Source organism: Setaria italica, chromosome II (assembly GCF_000263155.2).
Source record: "Setaria italica strain Yugu1 chromosome II, Setaria_italica_v2.0, whole genome shotgun sequence".
NCBI classification, from domain to species: domain Eukaryota; kingdom Viridiplantae; phylum Streptophyta; class Magnoliopsida; order Poales; family Poaceae; genus Setaria; species Setaria italica.
In genome coordinates, this window is record NC_028451.1 from 5,109,436 (window position 1) to 5,136,711 (window position 27,276).

At 45.7% G+C, this 27,276-nt stretch overlaps 4 protein-coding genes and 1 pseudogene across 6 annotated transcripts; 3 read left to right on the forward strand and 2 right to left on the reverse strand.

Moving 5' to 3' along the window:
• Positions 1–4,137: 4,137 nt before the first annotated feature.
• Positions 4,138–5,098, forward strand: LOC101783832 (thioredoxin H-type 2). Its single transcript, XM_004955633.2, has 4 exons — positions 4,138–4,222; positions 4,317–4,381; positions 4,484–4,612; positions 4,721–5,098. The coding sequence occupies exons 1-4, from the start codon at positions 4,216–4,218 to the stop codon at positions 4,850–4,852; spliced, it is 333 nt and encodes a 110-aa protein (XP_004955690.1). The 5' UTR covers positions 4,138–4,215; the 3' UTR covers positions 4,853–5,098.
• A 1,297-nt stretch (positions 5,099–6,395) lies between these two features.
• LOC101753060 (E3 ubiquitin-protein ligase RNF181-like) lies at positions 6,396–8,356 on the reverse strand. Its single transcript, XM_004958948.1, has 2 exons — positions 8,321–8,356; positions 6,396–6,956 (listed from the first exon to the last, which is right to left on the reverse strand). Exons 1-2 carry the CDS (start codon positions 8,354–8,356, stop codon positions 6,396–6,398), a joined length of 597 nt encoding a protein of 198 aa, XP_004959005.1.
• Positions 8,357–10,898: 2,542 nt separating this feature from the next.
• LOC101784243 (C-Myc-binding protein homolog) lies at positions 10,899–13,476 on the forward strand. 3 transcript variants are annotated; one of them, XR_214596.2, is made up of 6 exons: positions 10,899–11,133; positions 11,620–11,692; positions 11,774–11,822; positions 11,959–12,082; positions 12,784–12,944; positions 13,015–13,476. XR_214596.2 is itself a non-coding variant. In XM_004955634.2 (5 exons), exons 1-5 carry the CDS (start codon positions 11,131–11,133, stop codon positions 12,826–12,828), a joined length of 294 nt encoding a protein of 97 aa, XP_004955691.1. In that variant the 5' UTR covers positions 10,899–11,130; the 3' UTR covers positions 12,829–12,962. The 3 variants fall into 3 exon arrangements, 1 of the variants encoding a protein (XP_004955691.1); XR_214597.2 differs by having other exon boundaries at positions 13,030–13,476; XM_004955634.2 differs by lacking the exon at positions 13,015–13,476 and having other exon boundaries at positions 12,784–12,962.
• Positions 13,477–13,692: 216 nt separating this feature from the next.
• LOC101753463 lies at positions 13,693–15,563 on the reverse strand (annotated as a pseudogene).
• Positions 15,564–15,977: 414 nt separating this feature from the next.
• On the forward strand, positions 15,978–21,745 carry LOC101784911. Its single transcript, XM_004955635.2, has 6 exons — positions 15,978–16,151; positions 16,246–16,436; positions 17,895–18,005; positions 18,079–20,363; positions 21,047–21,119; positions 21,234–21,745. Exons 1-6 carry the CDS (start codon positions 16,049–16,051, stop codon positions 21,381–21,383), a joined length of 2,913 nt encoding a protein of 970 aa, XP_004955692.1. The 5' UTR covers positions 15,978–16,048; the 3' UTR covers positions 21,384–21,745.
• The last annotated feature ends 5,531 nt before the right edge of the window (positions 21,746–27,276 follow it).

The window sequence follows — 27,276 nt, forward strand, 5'->3', positions numbered from 1 at the left end:
GAAAATCAAGAAAAACAAATTTGGTTGTATCCATTTTAGTACACGTTAAAATTCGAATATGAATACGGATATTCATATTGTCGTTTTAGCGGATACGGATGTTGGATAATTAGCGAATACGGATATCGGATAATTCAGATATCCATTTCCACATTTCCATCCCTACCCGCGAGGAGTAGGGTGGGGAGCGGTGCGGAAACCACGCGCGAGCCGAAAAGGAAATGGTGTCTGTCGGAGATCGTTGGCTGCGAAGCTGGCGCGCGCTGTGATCAGCCGTCAGCGATGCCCCACTTTGTCCCTTCTTGTCGGGATCGGATTCGGAGTGGTCAGCCCCACCGTTTCGGGGAGGAGGGGGGATGCAGGAGTGCAGCTGTGCAGGACGCCAGGATAGCCGGAATAAAGCGTCACCAACTTCAGTGAAAACGCGGTGGCCGGGCCGCTGATGAGGAGCTGCAGGTAGGGCCCGTCGGGAATTCTGCGAACCTGTGGCCTTGTGGGGCCACGAGGAAAGCTCCCACTGCGAATCTGCCATCCATTTCCTCCTATCCTCCTCCACGTGCTGAACAAAAGGAATTTTTGTTTGGCCTATCAATTTTACTAGGAGATTATTTTCCTTGTTTTGGTTAGTTTGCAATAGATCAAATAAAAGTGAAAAGTTGTGTTTAAAAACTACTAACATGGATTAAGCAATCGGATTAAAACTAAAAGAATGCATAATTGTAGCAAAAAACGTCTGTTAACAAAAAGTAGAGATCAAGTATTTCACAGAATCTCCTTCCATATAGCAAGGTAAAGTTAACTGTGAAAAACTAAACAAACATAATGACTGTAGGCAGCAATTTGTTGCCATGCGGTTAAGTAGCCATAGGGGGCCCAGCAGGTAGTTCATATAGGCCCAGGACTACCCAAAAATTCAGCCCAATTCTTTTCTACTACATGTATATTTCAGAGGCCGGCCCAACAAATAATCCATGCCTCTTACATCTGTATGAGATATAAATAATCTTGCCTTCCTGGTTACCTTGCGTCCTGTGTGCGAAAAACAGACTACATCGTAATAAGCTGTGCAAATCCTTCGCTTAAAATAACACGTGGGAAATAAATAGTCAATCCACGGCAGCAACAATTTGTATATGATACTTATCTTAAGTTCAAACTTTTTATATTGTAATTTATGCAACTTCGAAACTTAGTTGTTGAATTTAATGTATTATTAGGAGACATTTTAAATACATTATCATACTTTTGGTTATTTTTTTATTTGTGTTATTCGAGAATTTTGTATTCCTGTTACCGAATTGACGAATTGTGTTTTGGTTTATACCGAATTGCATATTAGATTTCATTTTTTTTTGTTAGGCCTACCCAAAGTTCAAATCCTGGGTCCGCCTTTGTAAGTAGCCTTATCGCAAGCTTACGAGCATAGCTATGACAGGATGAGACAATGTGGTCAGAGACTAAAGGGCCGCAGTGATTGATGGTAGTTAGGTCGGGGAGGTGTGATGGGAAGGCCGTCGTGTGGGGACAGGTCGAGCGTAAAAGGCTTGGGCACTCCGGCGCAAGCAGGGGATCAGATGCACTGAAGGTTGATAGGAAGGATGGAATAAATTGAGTCCTTGCCAAGTAATCCACTTGTCATGTCAAGTTTTAGACAATGCCCCAGTGTTTTAAATAGTGGGCTATAACGAAGTTATAGCGACGTTGTAGCAGTTTCAGAAAGGTACCGCTAACTACAATAGAAATAGTGGGATATAGCGATGTTTTTAGCAACTGCCACTGAATCTCATAGCCGGTGATTTAAAATATTGGTGTGCATGTAGTCTAAAGTTTTCTTAGAAATGTTTGATTTGAAAACTGTAATTTAAATTCGGCCTTAGAATTATTGTTTATCCTCTCATATATTCCCGCGGCAATGCACGGGCCTTTTCCTAGTAGTTAAAAAAAAAGTAAATAAAGAATCTGTACGCTATAAGTTTTGCTAAGGAAGAATATTATTTTTTATTCAGCATAAAACTTTATAATTTTGACAAAAGGAAGTGTGAGTGGAATCGGAATCGTTAAAGGTGACGTCCCCCTGCTGATAAGCATCGTTTCCTTTAGTTCTCTTTTCACGACGTCCACTGCTTAATATTCTTTGCGTACAATTTGATCTAGCCAAGTTCGATTTTTTTTTCACTCGTTTTATGAAATAGAAATATATAAGATTCAATATGATGAGCATCTGGGCTCCATAGGATTATGAGGTTTCGTCGATGAATAGAAAGGTGCCCATCTTTTACAACTTTTAAGGATAAGCCCCCAAGGATTTGTAGAAGTATCCGTGTATATATATTACTTATAATGCCGTGGGAAATAAAATGAAACAACAGCTTTGTTATTAGAAACTTTACATTGTAGAAAGTAGTGATAATAAAAGACTGAAGACAAAGATGCATCTTGAATGTGCACACATTTGCCTTTTTCCTGCTATTTTCTGCGAGGACGCCCTCTGCACATTGCTGACACAAGAATGTGTCAAACCAAACTGAGCACGCGTGCAACCCGCCCTGGCACATCTCAAATGTAATAACTTACATAATATATTGCCATCGAGTGGTAATATAATTTAAAATGAATTTATTAGTGTCATTCATACATGATTCGTTAAAGGAATATTTTTCATGGTTGCCAAATTATATTATATATATATATATATATCGCTCATATATGCATGTATACTTAATATATACGGTGCCACACCACATATATGTTTATTCTGAATTAGTTTTTTTATCTATTAAACAAGCATAAAAGTGGGTAATTTCGAAATATATATAGCTATACCTTTTTGTTACTAAGTTTTTTTTATAATAGAACATGTTGGTAATTTAGATGTTGATTCAAGGAGATATTTAGTTTACTTTTAACAGTGGCAGAGGTCAGCAATTTACATGCAAAATGTAAGGGGTTGCATAACTTAATTGTTATAATGCAAACATGGATGTTTTTAGGTAGGGAGTTATTTTGGACTAACTTTCATAATGACAGATTTAGGTAATTTAGATCCAAATTTAGGGAGTTATTTTTTTTGTAAGGAAAAAATCTATTTTACTCCCCCTCACCTATTTACTTTGTCCACATGATCCCTAAGCAAAATTTAGGCTCATTTTACTCCCCAAACTATTTCATTTGGTCCAATCTACTCCCTAATTAGATTTTTCTTTTTCGTTTCTTCGCATACAAATTGAATTTTAATTTTAGATTTTGTCAGTTGACTTATAACATGATGCTCCATGTTAAAAAAAAATATATTAGAATTTTTTCATGATTACTTTTCCTACAGTTTTGCATATCTAAGATCAATTTCGTATTAAATATTCCTAACCTATGATGAAAATAACCATGAAAATTCTTAGTATAATTTTCTAACATAAGGTATCATGTTTTGTATATGCTCACAAAATTTGAACTCAAAATTCAACTCATACATGAAGAAACAAAAAGGAGAAATCTAATTAGGGGGTAGATTGGACCAAATGAAATAGTTCAGGGAGCAAAGTAAGCCAAAACTTTGTTCAAGGGGTTAAACGGACAAAGTGGGTAGGTGAGAGGAGTAAAATTGACTTTTTCCTTGTCGTAATGATAGCTGTGGGTAATTTTTTCGAAAATGTAATAGATACAATGCCTATTATTGTTAGAGGCTACTAGATGGATGGTTGGATGTTTATGATTTCTTAAGTAATTTCTAGGATTTATCTTTTAGCATTTTCCATGAGGATTAAGGTGGAGGCTTCGTTAAGAACTTCTAATTAGTAGTAGTAGTAACATTGCCAAAATAAATTGGATTCTTCTTCTTATATCTCGAGAATAATATGAGTCTTAGCAAATCATAACAAAATAACATGACTGGCCGGGAAAAGAGATAGAAGGAAAACAAAGCACAACACTATCAAAACCCTGAAATAAATGGCAAGGAGAAACATCCGCCCAATCACATTCGTAACCCAGGCTGGAAACCCGGGCAAAATTAATTATTTGCTCGAACCTGCACATGTTTGAAACCTTGGAGGGTCTCACGCGCAAAAGTGGCGAGCATCTATTCCTTCTCATCCATACGGCCCGTGCACAGTGCACAAGGAGGCTTCTGCTCCAGCTATATATTTGCCATCACGCAGCCTAGAGCCCTTCCTCCACCCAGGAGCCCACGCAGTGATCGAAAGCGAGTAAAAAGAGAAGATGGCCGGTAACACCACTTCTTTGCATCATCCTTCTTTTCTGCCATAATACATGCTGTGTCTAATTTGTACTGGCTTCCTTTTTGTTGATGGAATACTTAGGCGTTGTGACCATCACTACTACTACACAATTGGAAAGAGAACTGAGTAGAAACCCCAACAAGCTGGTACGTATCAAGCTTTTCTCTGAGTTTTTTTTCCTTACTTTTATGTAAAATTTCTCTATCTCTGTCTCTCTAATTTCCCTATCTCCCTCCCAACTTCGAAAGATTGTGCTGGAGTTCATGGCGCCGTGGTCCGAGCCAAGCAAGGTCATGAAGATCCCGTATAGGCAAATCGCCGGCAATAGTTCTAAAGACAAAGTCAGCTTCTACACGCTCAACGTCGACAAGTTCAGAGTATGTACTGTATGGATGGTGCCGAGCTAGCAGCGTCGGCAAATCATTAACTCGATCGTTGGATGATTTCGGCGCCGCCGTCCTGATTCCTGATGCATATGAGTGCAGGATTTGGCGGAGGAAGTTGGTGTGGAGGCGCTGCCGACGTACGTTCTGGTCAAGGACGAGGACGTGAAGGACATGATCGTTGGCATGAAGCGGCAGGAGCTCGAGAAGGCCATAGGAGACTGGAGCAAGTGATCCGATCATCCATGCATGCGTCGATCGAGAACGGGAAAAGAATTGAATGATCCATAAATAACCCCACTGCTGTCCCATGCATGTATTGTATACGTATATTCAAACTCGTGTGCATGTACACATCCTAGCTCATCAGCCGCCGTAGCAGCTAGTTAGGGTGCATTATTGTACGTATGGATCGATTGTGTCCCATGTTTGATTTCCTAAACTTCCGTGGTCAGAAGGAATATGGTCCCGTTTGGTTACATTTGCTTATTTTTAGCACCCGTCACATCGAATGTTTAGATACTAATTAGGAGTATTAAACGTAGACTATTTACAAAATCCATTACATAAGTGGAGGCTAAACAGCGAGACGAATCTATTAAGCCTAATTAGTTCATGATTTGACAATGTGTTGCTACTGCAAACATTTGCTAATGATGGATTAATTAGTCTTAATAGATTCGTCTCGCCGTTTAGCCTCCACTTATGTAATGGGTTTTGTAAATAGTCTACGTTTAATACGTTTAATACTCCTAATTAGTATCTAAATATTCGATGGAACGGGTGCTAAAAATAAGTAAAGTTAACCAAACGCTCCACATGTATACTGGTTTCAAACAGTTTGCAATAAATAAATGTCGTCGCAGCCAACCTGCCCTGGTCAGAAGGAAAAACAGAACAGTGGCGCAGGAACTCACAATTAGTGCTTGGATTAGAGCCCTTCGCGGCAGAATCACAACCTCCATGCAAATTGAGGGAGTTCGTCTCCCTATGGATCCATGCCTACAGGAGGTCCACCTCCAAAACCACACGCTGATGCGATTGCGGAAGTAGACGCGCGGTGGAAGGTATTCCGCCAAATCAGCCTACCGTGCACAATTCATCGGATCCTATAGACGATTTACAAGACAAATATCATTCGGAAGGCACATGTAGAAAACAAATGCGAATTGTTTGCCAAAAACAAAATCCTCACTGCGGATAACTTGGCGCTAGCTTCGGGGTTGGCCACACCAAAACTCTTGTGTCCTCTGCAATGGCCCGATATGATGTAAACATGTCAGCACTTACGCTTGCTCTGCCCCTTCGTCATCTTGGTTTGGAACCAGGTGGCTGCTTGGGAACGTTACACCATCCTACAACGTGGGTCGGGCCTTCGGACTTCGATAGTATTATGGGTTGGTGGGAGGCTGTTGTGAGCTCGATTCCAAAGTAGCAGCGTCGCGCTTTCAATGGAATGTCTATCTACATTATGTGGAGTCTATGGAAGGAATGAAATTGCAGAATTTTCGACAACAAATACTCCACAGCCCAGCAAGTGGCTGAGGGAGCAAAGGAAAGCATCCATGAGTACACGAGGGCAAATTGTCAACCCACATAACTTCCCGGCGTGCACGACTGTGTGAGTAGGGACCCGTAGAGATCAGGGGTCCTTGTTTGTAAGCGGGAGAGCGGCCAGGGGGCCTTGTATGTTTTTCCTTACCTTAGAGCCAGTTACTTACACCACTCTTTCTCCCAGAGCTCCTGCCAATTACATTAAAAAAAAACGCCTTCAAGTTCAACCTGCGCGCCGCCTCTTCTTGCTCATATCATCATCTTGCTCGTCAGCGGCGGGCATCGTGAAGCGACAGCATGGGCAAACCCTGTTGCCAAGAAGCCTCTTGAAGATGCAGCTCTGATGGAAAGAGTGGGAGCAAGGCATCATCCTGACCTTGTCTCCTTCCTGGAAGCGCTGGCCGCACACCGCGCAGCCCTGCTCCGCCGCCGTCTCGCTGAACTTCGGCACGGGTAGAGCCAGGATGGCCTTGCTCGAGGCCAGCTCTTCGAAGAAGCGTTTGGCCGTGAACATACCCGCCGCCATGTCCACCATGTCGTCCAGAATCGCTCGAGCCAGGACAGCAGATGCACCCGGGTAGCTCGATGAGATGATCAAATTCATTACCTTAAGCTGTGAAGCATATCGAAGGACGGTGCTGGCGATGGTCTCTTCAATCTGCCCAACTCTGTAGTCACTGAGACTGAACATGTGAGTTGACACCAGGCATGTTCTCCAAAGAACCAAAATAATATCATTAACTATCACGCCAGTATCTTCCGACAATGACGCATCATCAACTCTCTACATTAAACGACCAGTGTAAGTAAAAGCAGGTCAAATGAAATAACTAAAATGTCCACAAAAGAGATGTTGAAAATAGCAATGCATACTTGAGAAATTTCTAGAAGAATGGTGGGGATGCATGAGCTATATTTGCCATGCATGAGGATAAGATCATGGTAAAAAAAAGAAAAGTGTGGATGCTAGATATTTTAACATGGCAGGAGATATATAAATATGGATCGGATAAGCATGCAAGAAAATTCTAGAATTAGATATTTTATTTAGAAGAGTGTGTAAGTTGCCACATGGCAACACCACATGAATCATAGAGCCCTATAAATATGGGTGCCCTCCACCTCCAAGAGATCAAGCCAAGTATAGTGGCATATGAGTTTAGTGTAGTGTTGACATGGTGGGTCTTCCATTGAGTCCTAGTTAGGACTAAAAGTGTGGTACAAAACTAGGAATAACCATCCATAGAAGTGTAAGAGTGAGTCTTGTACCAAGATGTAGCAAATGTGTGTAGAGAGTTGATCTGCCATGTAAGTGTTAGAGCAAAGATCTCTTTAAATTAGTGCGAGTGCAAGGTCCATCTAACTAGCGGTGTAAAACTAAGTTGGGAACCACTTTTTGAAAAGTCGGTGTCCAGTTTAGAGGCATCAATTTCTCAACAATATGTAGTGTACAAACTATTTTAGAAAGTAAAAAGAAAAAAGAAATGCTCCTAGTAATTATTCAAGTCAGAACATGTTTAGATTGATATAAAAAAAGATATGAGATAAAATGATTAGTGTTTTCAACTAAAGCAAACATACGCACATGATATATCAGGAATCAAAATCAATTCCAATACAAATTTAAGCCATATCTATACCTATTATTAAAGCAAGCAACGTCTCTGCCAGGGTTTTTGGTACGTCGCCCTAATTTTGCAAAAAAAAAACCCTGACGTTTCGTGAAATCAACCCGCAGTCCAATTCTGAGTATAGGGGAGCTCGGTTGGAAAAAATAGGAAAGCTAGGGGGTTAAAGGGGAAAGAGCTAAAGGGAGGATGGTTCGGATTTTTCAACCATCATGGATATTTTGCGAAAAAACTCCTCAAATTTTTGGTAATCAACCCGCAGTCCATGTCGTACTGTTTGGGCTTATATTTTCTGCTGAGAGAACAAATCGTTTTCTTTCTTGCCGTTCTCGCTCATAGATCGCCCCGACTGCATAGGCGACTGGGTCAGCGCCGGCCCACCCCTCCGGCCGGCTTGCCGGCGGCACGCTCGTCGACCTCGACATCCGCGACCACCTCCCCGTTCTCCTCCCCTCCGCTAGGCTTATCCCCGGTCTCATAGCGACGGGCGCCCTCCCCGCAGATCCCCGCTCCCTTCTACATCTGGCCCAGGCAACCGGCCCTGCAGGCTGTCCATCGCCGCTTGCCCTGGTTCTCCCGCTGGGCACAACTCATGGCTGCCGCATGCCGCCACCCCGAGGTCTTGATTGTCCAGTGGGAGGAGCTACTCACCGTACCACCACCGTGGACGGAAGAGGGAGAGGCCACAGGCGCGACAGGTCCATCTTCTGCACGCGGATGACGCAGCCTCAGGAATCAGGATATGGCCTGCTTGGCACCAGCGGTGGCGTGCTGGGCGCCGGGGACGCCTCCGCTGCCACTGCAGGGCGGGGAGGAGGCTTGGAAGCTTCTCAAGCTGGAGCAGGGTAATGGGATAGCAGAGGCGGCACCTTCACTTTGTTCTGCTGCTAATATGCAGATGAAGCAGCAAATAAGCTGCACATGTGACATGTCCTCTTTAGTTTTTTCAAGTACGATTTCTTCCCTGATGTTTTCTCTCTTTTCCTTTAAGCATGGTTTTGTTCTCTGCTACGGAGCATTAATTGACGAGCCATCTGGGAAGAATGTTTGGCAGCGGTTGTTAATCAAAAAGCAGTGAACCACAAGCGTTTCACTAATGTGATTAGTTCAATGAGCCAAAGAAGAAAAACAGAGATTCATTCAATTCTCTTCCTTTCTACCTGTGTCTAAATTAATTGACCAAGGCCACATTACTGAGCAGTGTGATACATACAGGAACCTGAAATGGCTTGGGATACCCAACTGAAGCTGTGTGTTTGTGAATCACTCAATTGAGTTTGGGAATTAGAGAACATGCCCATGTTGTGAATCATTGAACTGTGATGTGTTTTTGTGAATTACTGAATTGAGTTTGGAAGTTGCAGAAATGATCAAGACAGAGGTCTATCCCAAAAATACATCAGGATTTACACCTAATGGTGTCAACCCACAAGGAAATCCAATGCAGGTTTATGTAGTACCAGTATTAGCAATTATCATTATGAAATTAAAAGAGGTCCATCATATTGGTCATTGTGTTGAAATGAAGAGAGTTATAAAAGGGAGGATTACAAGGCATGTGCATATTTTTTTTCCATTAAAGGAGTTTTTTTCCTGTTTAACTGGTTGGTCATATAATGTCATTCTCAGCAATTTTCTACTGTAGTAAGTGTTGGTTAGAGATTTCCTTCTGTCCAACATCAGAACATAATTTTTTATAGGATTGAGAATAGCAATCGCCGATCTGAATTTGTCTTAAGATGTGTGACGTTCATACTTGCTTCGTGCAAGCATCTGGAGGACTGCTCCGTTACCTGAAACAGCAAGAACCTCTAAATGTGTTCAAATTCTTAATGACCTAAGTGATATTCAATAAATATCAACCCGTAGCAACGCACGGGCTTATTTCCTAGTCTTATTTATATTGTAAACTTGATAACAAATAAGAGATATGGTACAGCTGTCTGCTAGGTGCCATTGGGACGGCGAGAAAGGTGACGGAAGTTGATGTTGCTCAGCTCCAAGCGATGGGTGTAGCAGAGGGCCCACAGAGCTCTCCTAGCGGCACCGCTGATGGAGGCGGCGTAGGTAGCGTGGGGGGAGTCGTGTGCCGAGCGAGTCCTCGTTCCTCTGGAAGTCTCCAAACATTCCCGGATGTGGATCCGGGTGATGAAGTAGTCGTCCAGCGTGGAGTTGGAGATGCGCTGGGTGATGTAGAGAGGCTTCACACGGGAACGGTGAATCGCGCGCGGGAACGGTGAATCGCGCGGGGGAAAGCAGGCTGGGGGGCGGATTGGGGGTGGAGGAAAGTCCCGCATATTTGCATGGCGCAGGGGAAGATTTTCACGTCACGAAAATATTTGGGGAGGTTTGGGAGAACTGTTGGAGTTGTTTTCTTCATTTTCCCCTAAAGAAGATATTAAGGGTAAGAGTAGCAGTCTTTTAGAGTTGCTACTATACAATAAGCTTCAACAAGATAAGAGATTAGCATCAACTTACCTTATGTAGCCTCCAACTTCGAAAAAACAAAGTTGAAAACTTTTCTCCACATTTTTTGTTTTTTTATTTTCAGGCAGCACCTCCCTGACCAAACTGGATGTTGTTAGGCTGGCTATTTTGTCGTCCATTTTCGAGGCGGGTCGCTGCGTGACTCGCCGTTGGAGAAGCAGGGCGGCGCTAAAAAAAAGTATTTCAAGTGTCACCCGCCCTAAAAATAGAAGGTGGTGTTTGGTTCCCTTTGCTTATTTTTAGCACGTGTCACATCGAATGTTTAGATACTAATTAGGAGTATTAAACGTAGACTATTTACAAAACTCATTACACATATGGAGGCTAAACGGCGAGACAAATCTATTAAGCCTAATTAATCCATCATTAGCAAATGTTTACTGTAGCAACAATTGTCAATTCATGGACTAATTAGGCTTAATAGATTCGTCTCACCGTTTAGCCTCCACTTATATAATAGATTTTGTTAATAGTCTGTATTTAATACTTCTAATTAGTATCTAAACATTCGACGTGATGGATGTTAAAAATATGAAGAGTCACCGAACCAACCGAACCAGGCCGAAATAGCCTCCAAGGTGTGCTTCTCTGGGGGCGAGCCTAACCCTTGGTAGGAGTGGGTGACCTTTCCACCGCACCTACGCAAAAAATCGGACCGAAGAGAAGGAAGACGAGCAATAAGCAGCGGCTGTCCAGGCCAGAGCCCAGAGATACTCAGATCCTGCCGACACTTCGTCGTCAAGCTCTCGCCATCTCCCCCCTTCCTTCGTTCCTTCCTTCCTCCGCCGACCTCGAGGGAACCTGCAAGTCCTCGCCCGAGCTTCTCCCGGATCTGCCCTCGGAATGGTACGCCCTCCTCGTTGGCCTCTGCATCCAGCCCCTTCCCTCCTCTGCTCCCTCCCTGCATTCGCTGCTGTTCTTGGACCAGCAGACAGCTTGTGCTATTAGCCGTCGCGAAAATCAAGCCAGATTTGCATTCCCACTGGCCACTTGGGTCAAGCACTTTGGTTGTGGTGAGCTTTTCTTTAGCCTTTCAGAGGACAGGTAGCTTTGGATTTAATCATCTCTGTACCCAATGTGGGAGGATGGATTGGTTATTGACATCAATTGTTCTGCTTGCAGTCTGATTTCCTCTAGATTGTACTAGTTTCATCTTAAATTTTTAGAACCAGGATAAACACAGCTCTCATTTTTCACTGTAAAGAAGTAATAACAACTGAAAGGACAGGTACCTTCAGTTTATTTGTGAGCATGTAAGTTTAAATAAAAGGGAAACCTAACCCACGACTCTGCTTAAGCCTTATATGCTACGTTTGCCTTCCGACATTACAGGATAGGGAAGCCAAGAAAGAAGCCTTCAGGAAGTATCTTGAATCCAGTGGTGTGCTAGATACCCTCACCAAAGGTTTGTGTTCGACCCGTTATGTACATCTGTAAAATCCATGGTTTTGTGACTGGCTAGTTACATCTTCTTGCCGTCTTGCAGTTCTTGTTGCCTTGTACGAGGAGAACGATAAGCCTTCGTCGGCAGTCGAGTAAGTTGGCTTCTGTCATGTATATTTACTTGTGACTGTGAGATTGTCTCTGCTTGTTTCATTAATAAAATGACAATCTTGGTTCAGTGATCCTTAACATTTTTCCTGTAGTTTCTAACATGCTTGCATATCCTAGGTTTGTTCAGCAAAAACTGGGTGGCCCATCAATTTCTGACTATGAAAAGCTGAAGGCAGAGAAGTTGGATTTGCAATTGAAGTATAATGAGCTTTTAGATACCCACAAGGAAACATGCAGACAGGTATAATATGTACTATGTTGGCAATGTGCGCTACTCTATCTGCTTACATGGCATTCCAATTTTCCCATGTTCAGCAGCATTTGTTGTTACAACTTTCATGTACATTTTTTCATATGCAAATATAGAATGCGACAGAAATGTCATGTCTGATTAAGAAGTGTTTGTTGTATTATATTAACGATTACTGCTTCTTTGAAGTGATTGCACTTGTTTGATGTTGAAACTCTTGCATCCCAACAATACACTTATTGCAAAACTTTTATCCCGACCTTAAGTACTGGTAATGTTCTGAATTCCACCAGCCTGCATAACGGTCAGTTGTACCCAACTGGATACATTCGATGTAGAAATACCAATACACAAATACTTTTCATTTCATTGCGATGATTAGGTGAAAAACACTTTGTCCTGAATGGCCATGTTTCTCTCGTGCTTGTGCCTTTTTTTAATTAAAATTTTCTGTTAGAGTGAAAGTTCGGTAAAGCGTGTGGCAAGGAGTTGATATATAATACTGTGGCTTTGTGAGTTGAAGTTACCATATTTGTGCTGTTTCCTCATGACAGCTAGCATCTTGAACTTGCAAAGACTGTCTTTCGTTTATGATTTTGGAGTTTTGTTTTGAAGTCGAAGCAAAAAATTACTAATGATTTCACCGTAAATGGAACTGGCATTGATTAGTTAATCTCTATATCATTTTGCAGCTGGAGGAACTTAAGAATATGAAGTATGGTGCACCCTGGAACTGAAACGATGGGTGTTGACATTATAAATGTGTCGTGAAGCATGTACTTTTATGCCTGTCTGAAGCATTGCCGAGCTGTATACAATCAAAACATCTATTGATAAATTCATCTCCACTCCGGTACCCCATTTTACTACTCTTGATTCCTTTTTGATATGAAGAAAGCATCCAACCCACTCCAAGACATCAGCAATCATCGGTGCAGGATCAAAACTTCTTCTCTTTGGTGTTCCCGGCGTGATGGGCCGAAGTGGGCCCCCCCAAAGGCCCCGCTTTGGGTCCTGTCCCGGTTCCTGCTGGCACATCGAGCTTCATCATCCCGCTTCGCGTGGTGAGGCGGACGCTGTGCGATCGTGGCAGGTCCTGTGCGTCGTGGTCGTGGCGGTTGTCCCGTTCGTCAACTCCTATAGCAGAGGAGGGCCTGCGACATGTGTCACTGTGGCGCACGTGGGTTCGGTACGCCACCGCCTGGCCAGTGGCCGCCGCTAGGTGGTCAGGCCGGCGCTCTCCGACCACCTTCCAAAAGGTCGGTAGGCCTCCTCCGGTCGGGGCCTGACCCTCGGCTCCCTTCGGTGGGGCCTACACTGAATTTCATTTGGAAAAACATTTTACGTTCTTATTTACCCTTCATAGTTGTTTTTTTGTATGGCTAGGTATTTCTCAATTGATTTGTTTTCCTAACGACGCCGGTTGTCGTGACAATTAGATATTCGTACTTGTCATCTATAGTAAGGGGAAAATGGCACTTCGCATGCAATCCTTTCGAACCACAACAGGCTTGGCTCCTTCAAGTTCGTCGTCGCTGAAATCGTGGGCCCCGCCCAACCCTGCACAAAACAACGAGCTAGAACGGACAACATGTGCAAGTACAAGTAGCGGCTGTAGGTTGCTGCCTAGCCCATCCTCTCCTCCACTTGCATCGGCAGGCCACCTTTCATCCGCAGCGTCACGGCGAGCTCGATCACCGGCGGCCCCTCGCCGCCGGCGAACCAGAGGGTCAACCTCTCGAGGACGCAGGCGGCGATGGACTTCATCTGCACGTAGTCCATCTCCCTGCCGAGGCACGTCCTCGGCCCGGCGTGTGGAAGACCGGATACTTGAACGGGCTCGCCGGCCGGAACATGCCGCCGCCGTCGAGCCACCGCTCCGGTATGAACTCCACGCAGTCCCGCCCCCACACGCCCGCCACCCGCGCCCATCGCGTACGCCGAGTAGCTCACCTGCCACCCTCCCCCCACGAACGTGCCGTCGGGCAGGAACTCGCCGCGCTCGCAGCGGCGCGTGTTGATGGCCACCGGCGGGTACAGCCGCATGGACTACGTGATGGCCGCGTGGAGGTAGTGCATGCCGCGCAGCTCGTCTAGGCTGAACGGCGCCGTCGTTGTGCCGGCGCCGGCGGATACCGACGACGCGCGCGCCGCGCGGATCTCGCGCACGATCCTGTCCTCCACGTCGGGGCGGCCGGAGACCATCCAGAAGAACCATGTCAGCGCCGACGACGTCGCGTCGCGGCTGGCGAGGAGGAAGTTGGTGACCACGTCCCGGAGGCTCTCATCGCCGTGCTCGCCGCCGGCGGCGAAGCGCGACAGGAGGTCGTCCCCGCGCGCCTGCCCGGCCTCCATCCTCCCCCTCCGCTCGCGGACGATCCTGGCGGCGTAGGCACGGATCTCGCCGGCCGCCGCGCGCATCCGCCTCTCAGACTCCGTTGAGCAGCCTCCTGACCCGCCACAGCGACCTGGGCCGCGACATTAGTCGGGCCATGACGGCGCTCTGCGCGTCGTCGAAGGCGCGCATGAACTCCGCGGCGGCGCCCTCTTCTCCGGCGTCGGTGTCAGAGAGTCACGCCGGGTCCTCACCGAAGGCGACGCTGCAGATGTTGTCGAACGCGAAGCGCTGGAGCACGTCCAGCACGCCCGTCGCGCGCCGCCCGGGCCAGCAGCGGCAGCAGCCGCTCGGCGGCCTCGGACCGGACGGCGTCGCCGACGAAGCCCCTCAGTGAGCTTGTGCTGAAGTCGTGGCAGGCGGCCTTGCGCTGCCACAGCCAGCGGTCGCCGTCGGAGTTGAATATGCCGCCGCCGAGCAGGTCCTAGACCATGGACACCGTCACCTCGCCCTTGGGTAGTTGCCGAAGTTGGTCTTGAGGAAGTGCTCGACGTTGGCCGTGTTGGCAGTGATGACGCCGCCGCCGAAGCCGACGGCCTCGAAGGAGATGGTGTACGTCGGGCTGCGCTGCAAGCCTGCAACACGCCGGTCGACCACTCGAGGAAGCGGTGCCGGTTCCTGACAAGGTGCGGGAGCGTGCCCAGGAGAGGGTACACCTTCAGGCCATAAGCACGAGGCTGCTTCCTAGGGTCGCGGAGGCGCAGGTACCGGGGCAGCTGGAGAAGGAGAGTGAAGAACATGACGACGACGACGAAGACAAGAGGAGGTGAGGTGAGGGAGAGCTCCATGGCGATTTGGTTTCTGGCGCGCGAGTGAGCCGAGTCACTTTGCTTATGCTTGGGACTCTGCTACACATGCAGCTGGAGTTGCAACTAGAAGAACATAGGCAAGTGCCACTGCAATACTCTGCAATACCCTGCAATGGCAAAATACTCTGCAATACCACGCTACGAATTAATATTAGGAATAATCTAATTTTTGTTCATTCCCTAGCTGTGATAATGTTGAGTTTGAGCCAAGAGAATATAACAAATTAAAGTAGAGTATGGGAACATGGTTAATGGAATTTTATATATGTTTTTGTAAAAAAAAAAGAACACTAAGTGTTGAGATTATCTACTGAACACTCACGAACCTTCGAACTTGTTGTATTACAGTTATTTAAAAAAATAATGAGATTTAACAATGCTCTAAACTATATGCTGCTTATGTCACTCCCTCTTTTCAAATTGTCCTAAGCCTATTTTACTTAACTTAATTAAGATTATAAAAAAATAGATTAACATTTATGATATCAAATAAATACACAACCAGTATATATACTACCTGCTGTATTCAATAAAAGTAGTTTAATGTTTTGGATATTTATATATGTTATAAATTTATTTAAAATTATAAATTTAAGTTTAGAATAAAACTAGATTGATTTTATAATTTGAAGCTACTTCAAATATCCGCGCCAGGCGATCGGTCGGTCATTATCGAATCTTCTCCTGTACGGAGCCCCCGTCTAGAAATGCAGTTTTTGCAGTTCGACCCCTCAAACTCCCCCGCGTCCCGCAATGCCGCCCCTCCCCGCCTCCGCCACGGCCACCCGCTTCGCCTCCCAGTGGGTCGCCGACGCCCTCGCCGGCGACGAGGCCCTTGATTTCTCCGTCCTCAAGGGTGACGCTCAGAACCCTAACCTCCTCTTCCGTTCGCCTCGACGGCTTCGGTCTCTTCCCCTTGGGATGGTTTTTGACTTGCTGGCGGTCCGCAGCGCTCGTGGGCGCCTCGTCGGAGTCCCTCGCGGGCGCCCCGGAGGCCACGCGGGAGCGGGTCGCACTCCGGTGCCTGGAGGAGGTGTCGGCCGTGATAGCTGCTGGGGGTGATGCCGCGGCGACGGCGAAGGTGCTTAGGGCTGATGGCGCACGGACCTGCGAGGATTTGCTGCTTCATCTTATCGGAGAGGTGCGTTGTTCCTATGTAGTGCAGCCATGTGCATTCTCGCGGTTCACATTCTCCTTTCTGATTTCGTCGGATAGTGCAGAAGTTGTGTGGAGTGCTTGCATTTGTTTCTGTTCATGTTTGGGGACATTTCATCCAAGGGGTAGTGGATAAATACTGTTCCTAACTCGGCATTGCTGCTTTGTGACGTTGGATTGGCCCTTGGTAGAGCGACACTGCGATAGTGATAGAGTCACCGGTGATAGAGCATGATATCTCAAACTACCGATTGTTGGTTTTGGGGATTGATATAAATTTGGATGGGGTGTCTTATTGCAAACTTACCTTGCTAGGTAATGTCATTACCGGAACTTGTTGGAAGAAAGGGGGAAAAAAACGGAAACATTTTTGGATTAATTTTATAGGATTTTCATTCCATGACAGTGACAGGGATTTGTTGCATAGTATACTACTGTGTACTTTCTGTGTAAGCCCTTGTTTAGTTCACCCCCAAATCCCAACTTTGTCACTATGCAAAAAAGAAGATTCTCCATCACATCAAACTTGCGGTACATGCATGGAGTACTAAATGTAGACGAAATTAAAAACTAATTGCACAGTTTTGTTGTACTTTGCGAGACGAATCTTTTGAGCCTAATTAGTCAATGTTTGGACAATAATTCACAAATACAAACGAAACGCCACAGTGTGCTACAGTGCTGGCACAGTAATTTTGGTACTCCAAATTTTAGCAACTAAACAAGGCCTAACTCTGCTTGACAGCTTCGGCCCTTAGCAGATCACTGAGCCTATATTGTAATTTCACAATATTTCTAGGATGGACCCTATTATTAGTCAAGCTGATGTATTCTAGTGATATGCTCGATGATAGCTGATTCATCCAAAAAAAAAAGTCCCATAGTACTTCCTCCTGTTAAGGCGTGCCAAACGTGTGGTGCCTTAGCACCAATCATTATAGAAGCATTATGACTGCTGTGACATGTTCTGCTACTGCTCAGCTGCTTATATGATTACGAAGTTCAGAAAGCTTACCGCATCTCCTTAAGATGGACTGCTTCAGTGCTCCAATCTGTTGCAAAAGACTAGTGGTGCCAGTTAACATCTTGCCATATATGATTATGAAGGTCAGAAAGGTTACCACATCTCCTTAAGATGGAATGTTTCAGTGCTCTAATCTACTGCAAAAGGCTAGTGGTGCCAGTTGCCATCTTGCCTATCATTTATCACATAAGTGTCCATGGGCATCTAGTGTAGAAACTTCCTGGTTCTGCGTGGAGCCTAATACTTATCAGTCCCTCTTTGTGATTCAGAGTGATTGGCTTTTCACATTGTGAAAGATCATGTGCTTCTAAGTTTGTCTATTTGTTTATTGCAAATAAGGCCTGCTATAATTTGCTTATTATATAGCCCTTCCCAGTTCTAGATGATTTGAGGTTTGTAATAGGTGAGTAAAATTTGCAGGTTGGAAGTTCTGGAAACTTGGAGAAGGATTTGCTTGTGCCTTTCAGTCAAGAAATCCAGAACATTATTCGCATCAAGAAACCTACATTACCAGAAACTTCTTTTGAGTTGGTAAGTTAATTAAAAAGCTAATATCAAAATTATGGTTGAATAAGGTATGTTAAACTTCTTTTTTTATATTCAGCTAAAAGAAGTTGACCCAGAGATCACGTCTATGGCCCCACCATCCCAACTGAAGCAGAATGGCACCACCCAACTTGACAATGATCAATCCCTGTGCAGCAGCCATGATCATGTAAATATAGAGAAAACTAAGCTCCCTACAGACAGTGGGGAGCTTCAGCAAGAGGCCCTGGTAAATTCAGTGGATGAATCAGGCACAAGAAGTATGGAAAAGGATTCAGTCGCACCAACTTCTGTTCTTCACCAACCATGTACATCAGACAGTAAGCGTTATGATCCTCCACAAGAAGATTCTATAGGTGCTGCTAGTTTGGGTGCCAAGTCTCCAGAGAGTAGTCCTATTGTGGAGGGGAACATTTCAGTTGGAACTGTGCCTGCTTCGGCTAGCTGTGATGCAGCTTTGCAGGGAAGCATTACTGAACCATTGTCCAAGCATGTTACGAAGGATCATACTACCATGAATCAACCACAATCTCATAGAGAAATATCTCCAAGTCCACCTCACTATATCGATGGTGAGAGACCGCATGATGGTAGCACCAGCGATCTGCCATCGAAGGATCCCAGGCATGAAGAGTTGTCCTTGAATACTACAGTAAATCCAGATATTGACAGAACCGGTGATGATTTACCCACAAATGCATCTGAACCTGAGTTCATTACTGAACAGAATACAACCAATATTTCAGAACCTCACAGCAGTGGAACTCATTTGAGTGCTCTGCAGCATGAAAGTGGTGAGAAAGTAAATCAAGATCTGGATGATGTCAGTGCAAGTATTCAGCCAGTGGAAAAGGACCATGTTAATGAGGAGCTGAGTCTGCAAGCTGCTAGTGTTTTACCTTCTATAAGCTGCAATGGTGCTATTCAAGGTGGGAAATCCGAAACTAACCATCAGCCAGGGAATGCTACAGAGCATGCTATGGTGTTTGAACAACAGAGTGTTGACAAGTCTCATCTAGAAGTTAGTAGTATCAACAAGGTTAATCAAGCTCTACATGATGGCAGCATCCAGGAAAATAATGCGGTCAATGATGGGACGAATGCACAGACTTCCCCAATGTCTCAAGCCTGCAATATAACCTTGCATGATAAAATTTCAGAAGCCAAATATTTATCTGAGGAGAATACTGGAAAGAACAGAACTGACGGTCAAAAATGTGGTTATAGTGCTTCTGTTCCAAGCTCTGCTCAGGATGGATACGGAAAAAGTGCAGCGAAGATATTGAACAAGGAAAATTTTGGGGATACCTCTGTAGAAACATCTGTCCCTTCCTCAGATGACAGTTTACATGGGACTGCTGCTGCTGGTCTTCTGGTGATGACTGACAAAATGCCTTTCTGTACCAAGGATCAAGACATTAATGATTCTCTTGGGGACTTGTCTCAACAAGATCTGTGCGTGAAGTGTGGTAAAGATGGTCAGTTGCTGAAATGCAGCAGTTGTTTGCTAACTGCTCATGACAGCTGTTTTGGTTCATCAGCAACATTTGAAGAGACCGGCCTGTTCTACTGCCCAGTATGCTTCTATACAAAAGCCACTGAAGCATATCAAAAAGCTAAGAAAACATATTGTGAAGCTAGGAAAAACCTTTCTGCTTTCCTTGGCACGACACCTTTGGTCAAGCAACATCATGAGCAACCAACTGTAGTTCTGCCAGGAGCTACCAACAGAGAGGGACATTCAAACAGGTGTGACTTGTCAAAAAGGAAAAATATCCATCAAAATGAAGCAGATAACCTTGCTCATCGGGATGAAGAGCCTCATCGACAGAGGAAGAAGCAGAAAATAAATGCTACAGGTAATGGTTATCCTGAGCAGATAGTCACTGAGAAGTTTCCTTTGCCAAATTCTGATGTTGCACCCATGAATAAACATACCATTCTCAAGAATAATAGTTGCAAGCGAGTTCAGGGTACAGAGAAACAGCAGCAGGTGGAAAACAAAGAAGCTCGCAAAGAAGCTGGTAATGACAATTCATCCCATGAAATAAGAACTTCATCTCAGAAAAAAATTGGTCCTGAAAATCAGGAAGTTGAGTCTGACAAGGAGGATGATCCTGCAAATTCTCACCAACCTGATGATTCTGATGAATTAGAAGCTACATCTTCAAATGGCACTGGCAATAGATCGTCACCCCCTTGGCGTAACATGAGACACAACAAAGCAAGATTACATGAAAAGGAGGCAGTGGCATCTAGTAACTCTAGAAAAACTGCACAGAGGGAGCAACACATGCCTTCTTTGTCAAGACCAAAAAATTATGCATATCCACAGAAGCGATAGTAAGTGTAACTTTAACTACCACTTCTTTCTGACTTCATTCTCACTTGCTGTTTTCATATTGCCAAAAGCCTAATTTCTTTAGTTCTTTAGATTTACTAAACATTACTGAGGTCGGTTTCGAATAATATTGGGAGTGTGCTGGTATATGTTCAGTCCCAATGCTCTCTTGTCCTTCCTTTTTTCTCTTAATGGTAATGTTCTTGTGTCCTTGCTCAAACTTTTTCCACTATTTTTTTTTATCACGGATAATATGGTTCCCATTAGCTTGAGAGGGTTTGAACTTTGAAGATCTTAAGTCTTCGAAGATAACATTAACTTGCCATGCTGATGATATGATGGAAAGTGAACCTCATTTTTCATGCATGGATGTAAATTCAGATGGAGTTTTGTTTACCCATGATCAGTTGTATTATGTTGCAATACATGCTGATTTAGCTACAGTATTTAAAACAGCATTGAACGGTCACGTGATTTTACCATCTGTTGTGTGTTGACAACTTATGATAAAATATTATGTACCAGCTTTTGTTTTTAGAAAGGAGAAAGGAGACTGAATCATAAAATTTATGCCAGCTTTCTTGAGAGTGGCAGTCTCTTTCTTTTCATGTATATGCAGATGCTCCATTATGGTGTCATCCTTTGCTATTCGGCTATTCCAATGACTGAGCACATGTATTTGCAGCTCCAATCCTGTTGCACCAAGCGGAAGGCGCACAAAGCTCTGTTGGACGGAAGAAGAAGAAGCAGTTCTGAAGGTAAATCATACTTGGCTGTAAATTTTTACCGTCGCACCATCTCCTGCTGGGTGTTTCCAGGTTAGATGTCCAAAAAATTGTTGATATTTATACTTTTCATTGTTGCTGATCCAGGAAGCAATGGCAAAATTCACCCCACAGGATGACACGCCAATTCCCTGGGTTCAGATACTAGAATACGGCAGGGATGTGTTCCACAGGACGCGCCTCCCATCTGACTTGAGAGTCAAGTGGAGGAACATGAAGAAGAGGGCGGGCTGTTGATTGTGGCAATCTCACATATAATGCAGCCATTGTGTGGCTACTGACCCTATCTTTGTCTCTTTGAGCCCATCCGTTGCCATAGCTATGGAACAGTGTAGTAAATACTGTGGGTGCTAACTCCTCACTGCGACTAGGAATTGAGAGTTTCTACTGACAACAATGTTGGTACCTGGTAAGAGTGGCAATACGTAGCATGAATTATGTGTCAAATTCCTGTGTTGTGGAGCACTCTTGGTGGCAGGTTATTGTAGAAAGAAAGAAGTTGTTTATCCTTGTCTGAAGAGCTCAAGGGGCACCCTGGAAAATACAGTGTGCGCTGCCTCTCTGCCCTTTGAATAGAATCCTACTACACTTGATGTATATGCATTCTTCAATCATGATATAATCCATATGCTTAAAAATACTAGAAAAACTTTATTGTTTCTTTGGTAGTTTTGTGCAGCGAAGTATGGGAGGCTTCAGGCAGATGGGGAAAAAATGGTTCAGCACAAAAGATTAACCATTTCTCATTTCTGGGTTCTTTTGCACAGGTGAGTAAACTTGATCAATTTGAACTGATGTGTATAATATGTAGTGGTTAGGGGTGGTAGAGGGCCCTCTAATTTAGCCTAGCAAATTTAAGGATCGGGCTCAATAAAGGTCGGGCCATAATATTATATGATTTTGAACTAAAAATAGATAGAGCTGAGTTGGACTGTGAAGGAGCTGAGTTGGACTGTGAAGGAGGTAGACCCGTAGTAGACTAGTAGTATTATTTAGCGCTAGTCTTAATAACTCGTCTGAGGTACTGAATATATAAACAGCTGCGTAAACAAAATGGTCATGCAGCCCAAAAGGTTTCAGTTAACATTGCAGCAAATAGGCGCCTGACAGCAAGAATAGTGCTAGGAGGAAGGAATGCTTCGTTGTATTGCTTTGTTTAAAGTGCATGAAGACCGATCAAATCGAAATAGAATCAGACAGCCTGACATATCTTGGGCATGAACCACCAGCTAAGATTTAGCCAAGATAGGTGGTTGGTATGCCTAAAACCTGAAAGGTTGGGTCGAAGTAGCCGTGTATCTGATCGAACCTGTATGTTAGGTCAAAGCACAACCGGTGAAGTTGTACTGTATCTGATAGAGATGCCCTGGCCTTTGTATTTTCCTGAAAATACATGGGCACGAGGTCTTTGTGGCTGTTGCTGGCGTACTACCAGATAAGGTCGTACCGCCAAAGGATTTGGGCAATGCACAATCTTGTTGGAGCATTGAAGAACAACTTTTTGGTCGGTGAGGGCAGTGAAATCGAGCAGGGACCAGAGGCTACCAGCACCGGCCCATGCTGCTGCTGACACAACAGCGGCTGAAAAGTCGAGGACGGTGGCGAGACGGAGCAGTAAAAAAACGGAGTCGGCGCTGTAAAGGCCCCGCCGGAGTGGACTTAACGGTAACGCCGTAGGGAGGCAGGGGACCACCGGAGACACAACGGTCGGCTAGCTTGATCTCCGCCCCCGGGCCCACGCCGGCGCGGGGACTCTCCGCCGTCCAACCATTCTTTGCTGCCTCTCTCCTTGCTAGGAAAAGCTAAATTATTTTTAGTAATTTTCAAAAAAGAAAATAAAAGAAAAGCTAAACTACTAAGTGGCGACAGGGACGAATGGGCGTCTCTGGTCCCTGTGCAGCCACTACTGCCCACATACGTACAATTGAATTTTAATCCCGTCGGTCAAGTGGAGTGATTTTTAAGTAGTTTCTAATAACGGAGAAAAACTTGCGGTAACAAGGCAAGCAGGATGAGCAGGGAATATGCTGTCGAATCGAACCACGTCTTGTTGCTCTGCCCGTTTCCTCTCTTTTTTTTTTCTGCCATTGCTGTCGTGGACTAGACTAGCGGCCAAAAAAAGATTTGAACAACCCAGCAAATGCAGCGCACCACGCGGTTCAGGCAGAAAGGATACCCCTTCATCCGGACTGGAATCAAATCCCGCGGCTGGGCACAACGAGTTGAAAAACGAAGAAAGAACACGGCCACAACTTCGTCGCGCGTAGCGAAAACGCAGCGCACGGAGGGAAATACGCTTGTGCGTCCCAGACTCCAGATGGAGACGCGGCTCCTGCTCCGCGATATTTGGAAGCGGGGTGGGGGGGTATGAGGATGTGCCTGCCTGCGTAAGCTTTAGGCAACGGCCGGCCGCACAAAAGATTTGCTGCTGCTTGCGCACGCCGTCCCACCCGCGCCTCTCCTTTCCATTCCTTTCCTTTCGCTTTCATGAGCAAACAGAAAGAGTAGCGGGAAATCGATACTGTTTCCATCAACAGGAAGACCACCAACAATATAGCATCCAATAGTAAGAAACACTTAGCGTAGAACATAAATGAGACCAGTAAAGATGTGTATGGCTAGGGAGCACAAGCCCCCTTTACGCGCCATGGATTGGATCGATCATTGGAAAGGAGATGACAAAAGGCCATGGATCATTGGAAGGAGTGAGATGACAAAAAGAGGAGGAGGAGATGAAATCTATCCTGCATCCGCCATTGGTGGTAGTCTGAGGCACATCCACAAGGTAGAGGCAACTGAGCCAGCAAGTTGTTCTGCAGGTTGACGGGTTCATACATGGGCTACGCTGTCTCGGCGATTTTTTTTTCTTTAGTTGACTTTAATTATCTGACTGACATAGTGACCGCTACCATACATATACAAGGGAGCACCTAGGCTGGATCCAGGCTGCAGTCCACCCAGCCCGGGTCCTAGATCCGCTCCTCGCAGAATTTTAATGGAATTCATGTGCTTTTTTTTAACTAAAGGTTTCACCCATATAATTCCACATCAAAGCATTGGTTTTTATCGTGTATCGCTGCTGCCTGATGCCTCATCTTTTTATTCCTTACCCAAATCTCATGACAATGCAATTATTACCGTAAAATATATTAAATTTGGAAATTGTAAATAAAACAAAAGGGCCATAATCACAATTTATTTCGGGGTGTTTGATACTCCCTACTAAACTTTAGCACCTGTCACATTGGATATTTGGATACTAATTAGGAGTATTAAACATAATCTAATTATAAAACTAATTGCACAGATGGAGTCAAACTCGCGAGACGAATCTATTAAGCCTAATTAGTCCATGATTTGACAATGTGGTGCTACAGTAATTATTTGCTAATGATGGATTAATTAGCCTTAATAGATTCGTCTCGCAAATTACACTCCATCTGTGCAATTAGTTTTGTAATTAGCTCATATTTAGTCCTCCTAATTAGCATCCGAACATACAATATGATACTGCTAAAGTTTAGCATCTGGTACTAGCTCGTATCCAAACACCCACTTAAAACCGCTGGGGAGCGTGGTGCGACCCAGCAATGGCCCGTTTGTATCCGCTTATAAGCGGCTTATCGGTGGAAATAAGCGAGAATCCCGCCAAACGCTTTGCTTATTTCCACTGATTCTCGCTTATGTGGTAAGCCGCTTCAACGATTTGAACTACGAGAAGCGAAAAGCGAGAAGCGAGAAAATCTTCGCTTAGATTATAATCTAAGCGTGACTAGGAAAAGCGTATACAAACAGGACCAATAACCAACAGTAAAATCTCAGCACGAAACCGGAGTTGGGGATTCACCGTCTGCGATTGAGTCTAGCTCAGCTCTACCCGGTACCCGCGCCGGGCCATGCAGGTGCACGCTGCAGAAAGATGGAGCCGCCGCAGCAACGGTCAGCTCGCGGCACGGCGTGGGGGTTCGCGTTTCGACCTCTCTGCCCGTGCCCTGGTCCTCGCACGCGCGCGGGGACCCTCCGCCGCCCACCGCCCAGAGTTCCAAACCTATTTCCTCGAAGGAGGGAAGAGAGGAATGGAGCGACGCCGACACCGCCGGATGGGCTGGGCGTCCGCGCGCACTCACCTTGACTGGAGGAGTGATTAGTTTTGTACTTTGTAGCCATGACCTCCTTTCACGTGGAAACCCCGGTTAAAGAATGCCTAGCACTGCGGTGCTAGTACTCCCCTCATCCCCTGGTTGGTAATAATAAAAATGAAAAGAAAAAAAATGTCACGGACGCCTGCCTACTCCCAGCCGCAGAACATGGCGCAATTTGGCATGGAGCAGCGAAAAAAAAAGAAAAAGGGGAAATACTCGCGTCCCTGTCCCTCATCCTGCTCCAAAAAAAACCAAAAACTGAGTTATTTTTATTTTATAGTTTTGACGCTAAGCTAAGCAGTGATTAGTTAGATGATTACTTGGTATAAAACCGTCATTAGATGGCACGCGCGCGGGGCCCATGCTGCTGCCGTATCGCTGGCCTGATCACTCGGCGCCTGCGCAAAGATGGAGCGGCACCAGAACGGTCAGCACGCGCGCGGGGACTTCTCCGCCGTCCACCGTCCTAGAAGAGGAGGAGGGAAAGGGAAATGGAGCGTTGCCGGCAAAGCCGAATGGGCCGGGCACTCACCTTGGTTGGTCGGCGACGCCAAGCGGTGGTCGAGCGATTGGTTTGTAACCGCGAGAGGTGTGAGACTTTTCCAACGAAACCTCGGTTAAGAAAATGTTAGCTGCTCCCCGGTTGGTGAAGATGGGAAAAAGGGGCATGGTCACGGACGCCTGTCGCCTCCCTTCACCAGCCAGCCGCGGAACATGGCACAAGCTGACATGAAACAGCCAAAACGAAAACGGAAAAGTACTCGCGTCCGTCCTCTCACCCTGCCCCAGAAAATCAGGGCCGGGTGTGGGGGGGAGTTGGGGACTGGGGCAGGCAGGCCACGCCGCCGACCACCACCGCCACCGAATCCTTCCTTCCTTCCTTCCGCCGCCGCCGCCGACGATTCGGAGCCTCTCGTTCCGTTCTGTTCCGGGTCTTCCACCACCGAGCGAACGAAGCAACCTCGGATTCCACTTGGCTTCGCGTCACGGCACAGGAACAGGACAACAAGACCAACAAGCAGCCAAGTTGCTGCAATGCCGCGTGAAATTCGCGCAATTGGAAATGAAACCTGCAGACCTACCACTATACGGGTATAATCTATGAGCACGGCGCAGTCCCAGAATTTTTTTGGAACGAAGAAATCGTCCCCGTTCATTCGGGGCTGCTGTTCCCAAGCTGAAACAGAGGAAGGATTCCATGCGACACACATAACCCGCGATGTGCTATCAGATTATGAAAGCAATTAGACCCCCCCGAAATGAATGAATGGAACTCATCATGGTAAATTATAATCGATCAACTGCAGCTTGCAGCTTTTGCAAGCTCTTCAGCTCATCAATCCAGCACAAATGGGAAAGAAAAGGAAAAAGGATAGCATCACATCTCTCTCCTCTCATGAACAAATCTTGGCCAAAGACTAGACGACGGTGTAGAGGATGATCTCCGCGGGCTCGAACCCCTGCTGCCTCTTCTGCGCCATCACGGCCGCCGCCGCGGACTCGCCCTTGCGGCCGTCTCCGGCGGCGGTCGGCGCGCCGGCGGGCGGGTGGTAGTACAGCCGCGCGGTCTGCGGGCAGTGGGAGTGGAACCGCGCCGCGATGCGCACCCCCATGTCCAGCAGCTCCACGTACTTGCCCATCTCCTTCTTCAAAACTCTCTCTCTGTATCTGCCTCTTCTTCAAATAAATCCCAAATCTTCTCTTCTCCTCCCCTTCTTCTTGAAATTATCTTCTCGAACAAACAAGAAGGGTTAAGAGGGAAGCTAGCTGCAATGGCGGATTGGAGCCAGGTTAGGCGAACGGATTAGAGCTGCTGGTGCTTTTCGTGGAAGGAGGTGTCCCAGGCACAGGGCGCGGCCATGGGAGGGCGGAGGAGATGAGTGCTCATGCCTGGGAAGGGGAAGGAGAAGGGGAGGGCTAGTTTATAGTAGGGCCTGGGGGGGCTGCAGGGTGGGGTGGGGGTGGGGGTGTGGGGGGGGGGAGGGGCT

Coding starts and splice junctions, on each gene's coding strand:
- LOC101783832 (XM_004955633.2), top strand. Junction 4,382..4,483: donor GTAGAAACCCCAACAAGCTG/GTACGTATCAAG, acceptor CAACTTCGAAAG/ATTGTGCTGGAGTTCATGGC. Junction 4,613..4,720: donor TCAACGTCGACAAGTTCAGA/GTATGTACTGTA, acceptor ATATGAGTGCAG/GATTTGGCGGAGGAAGTTGG.
- LOC101753060 (XM_004958948.1), bottom strand. CDS start 8,356: ATGGACAGCCTGCAGGGCCGGTTGCCTGGGCCAGAT. Junction 6,957..8,320: donor GCCGGTTGCCTGGGCCAGAT/GTAGAAGGGAGC, acceptor CGTTTAATGTAG/AGAGTTGATGATGCGTCATT.
- LOC101784243 (XM_004955634.2), top strand. Junction 11,693..11,773: donor GCTAGATACCCTCACCAAAG/GTTTGTGTTCGA, acceptor GCCGTCTTGCAG/TTCTTGTTGCCTTGTACGAG. Junction 12,083..12,783: donor ACAAGGAAACATGCAGACAG/GTATAATATGTA, acceptor ATCATTTTGCAG/CTGGAGGAACTTAAGAATAT.
- LOC101784911 (XM_004955635.2), top strand. CDS start 16,049: ATGCCGCCCCTCCCCGCCTCCGCCACGGCCACCCGCTTCGCCTCCCAG. Junction 16,152..16,245: donor TGATTTCTCCGTCCTCAAGG/GTGACGCTCAGA, acceptor GGCGGTCCGCAG/CGCTCGTGGGCGCCTCGTCG. Junction 16,437..17,894: donor TGCTTCATCTTATCGGAGAG/GTGCGTTGTTCC, acceptor TAAAATTTGCAG/GTTGGAAGTTCTGGAAACTT.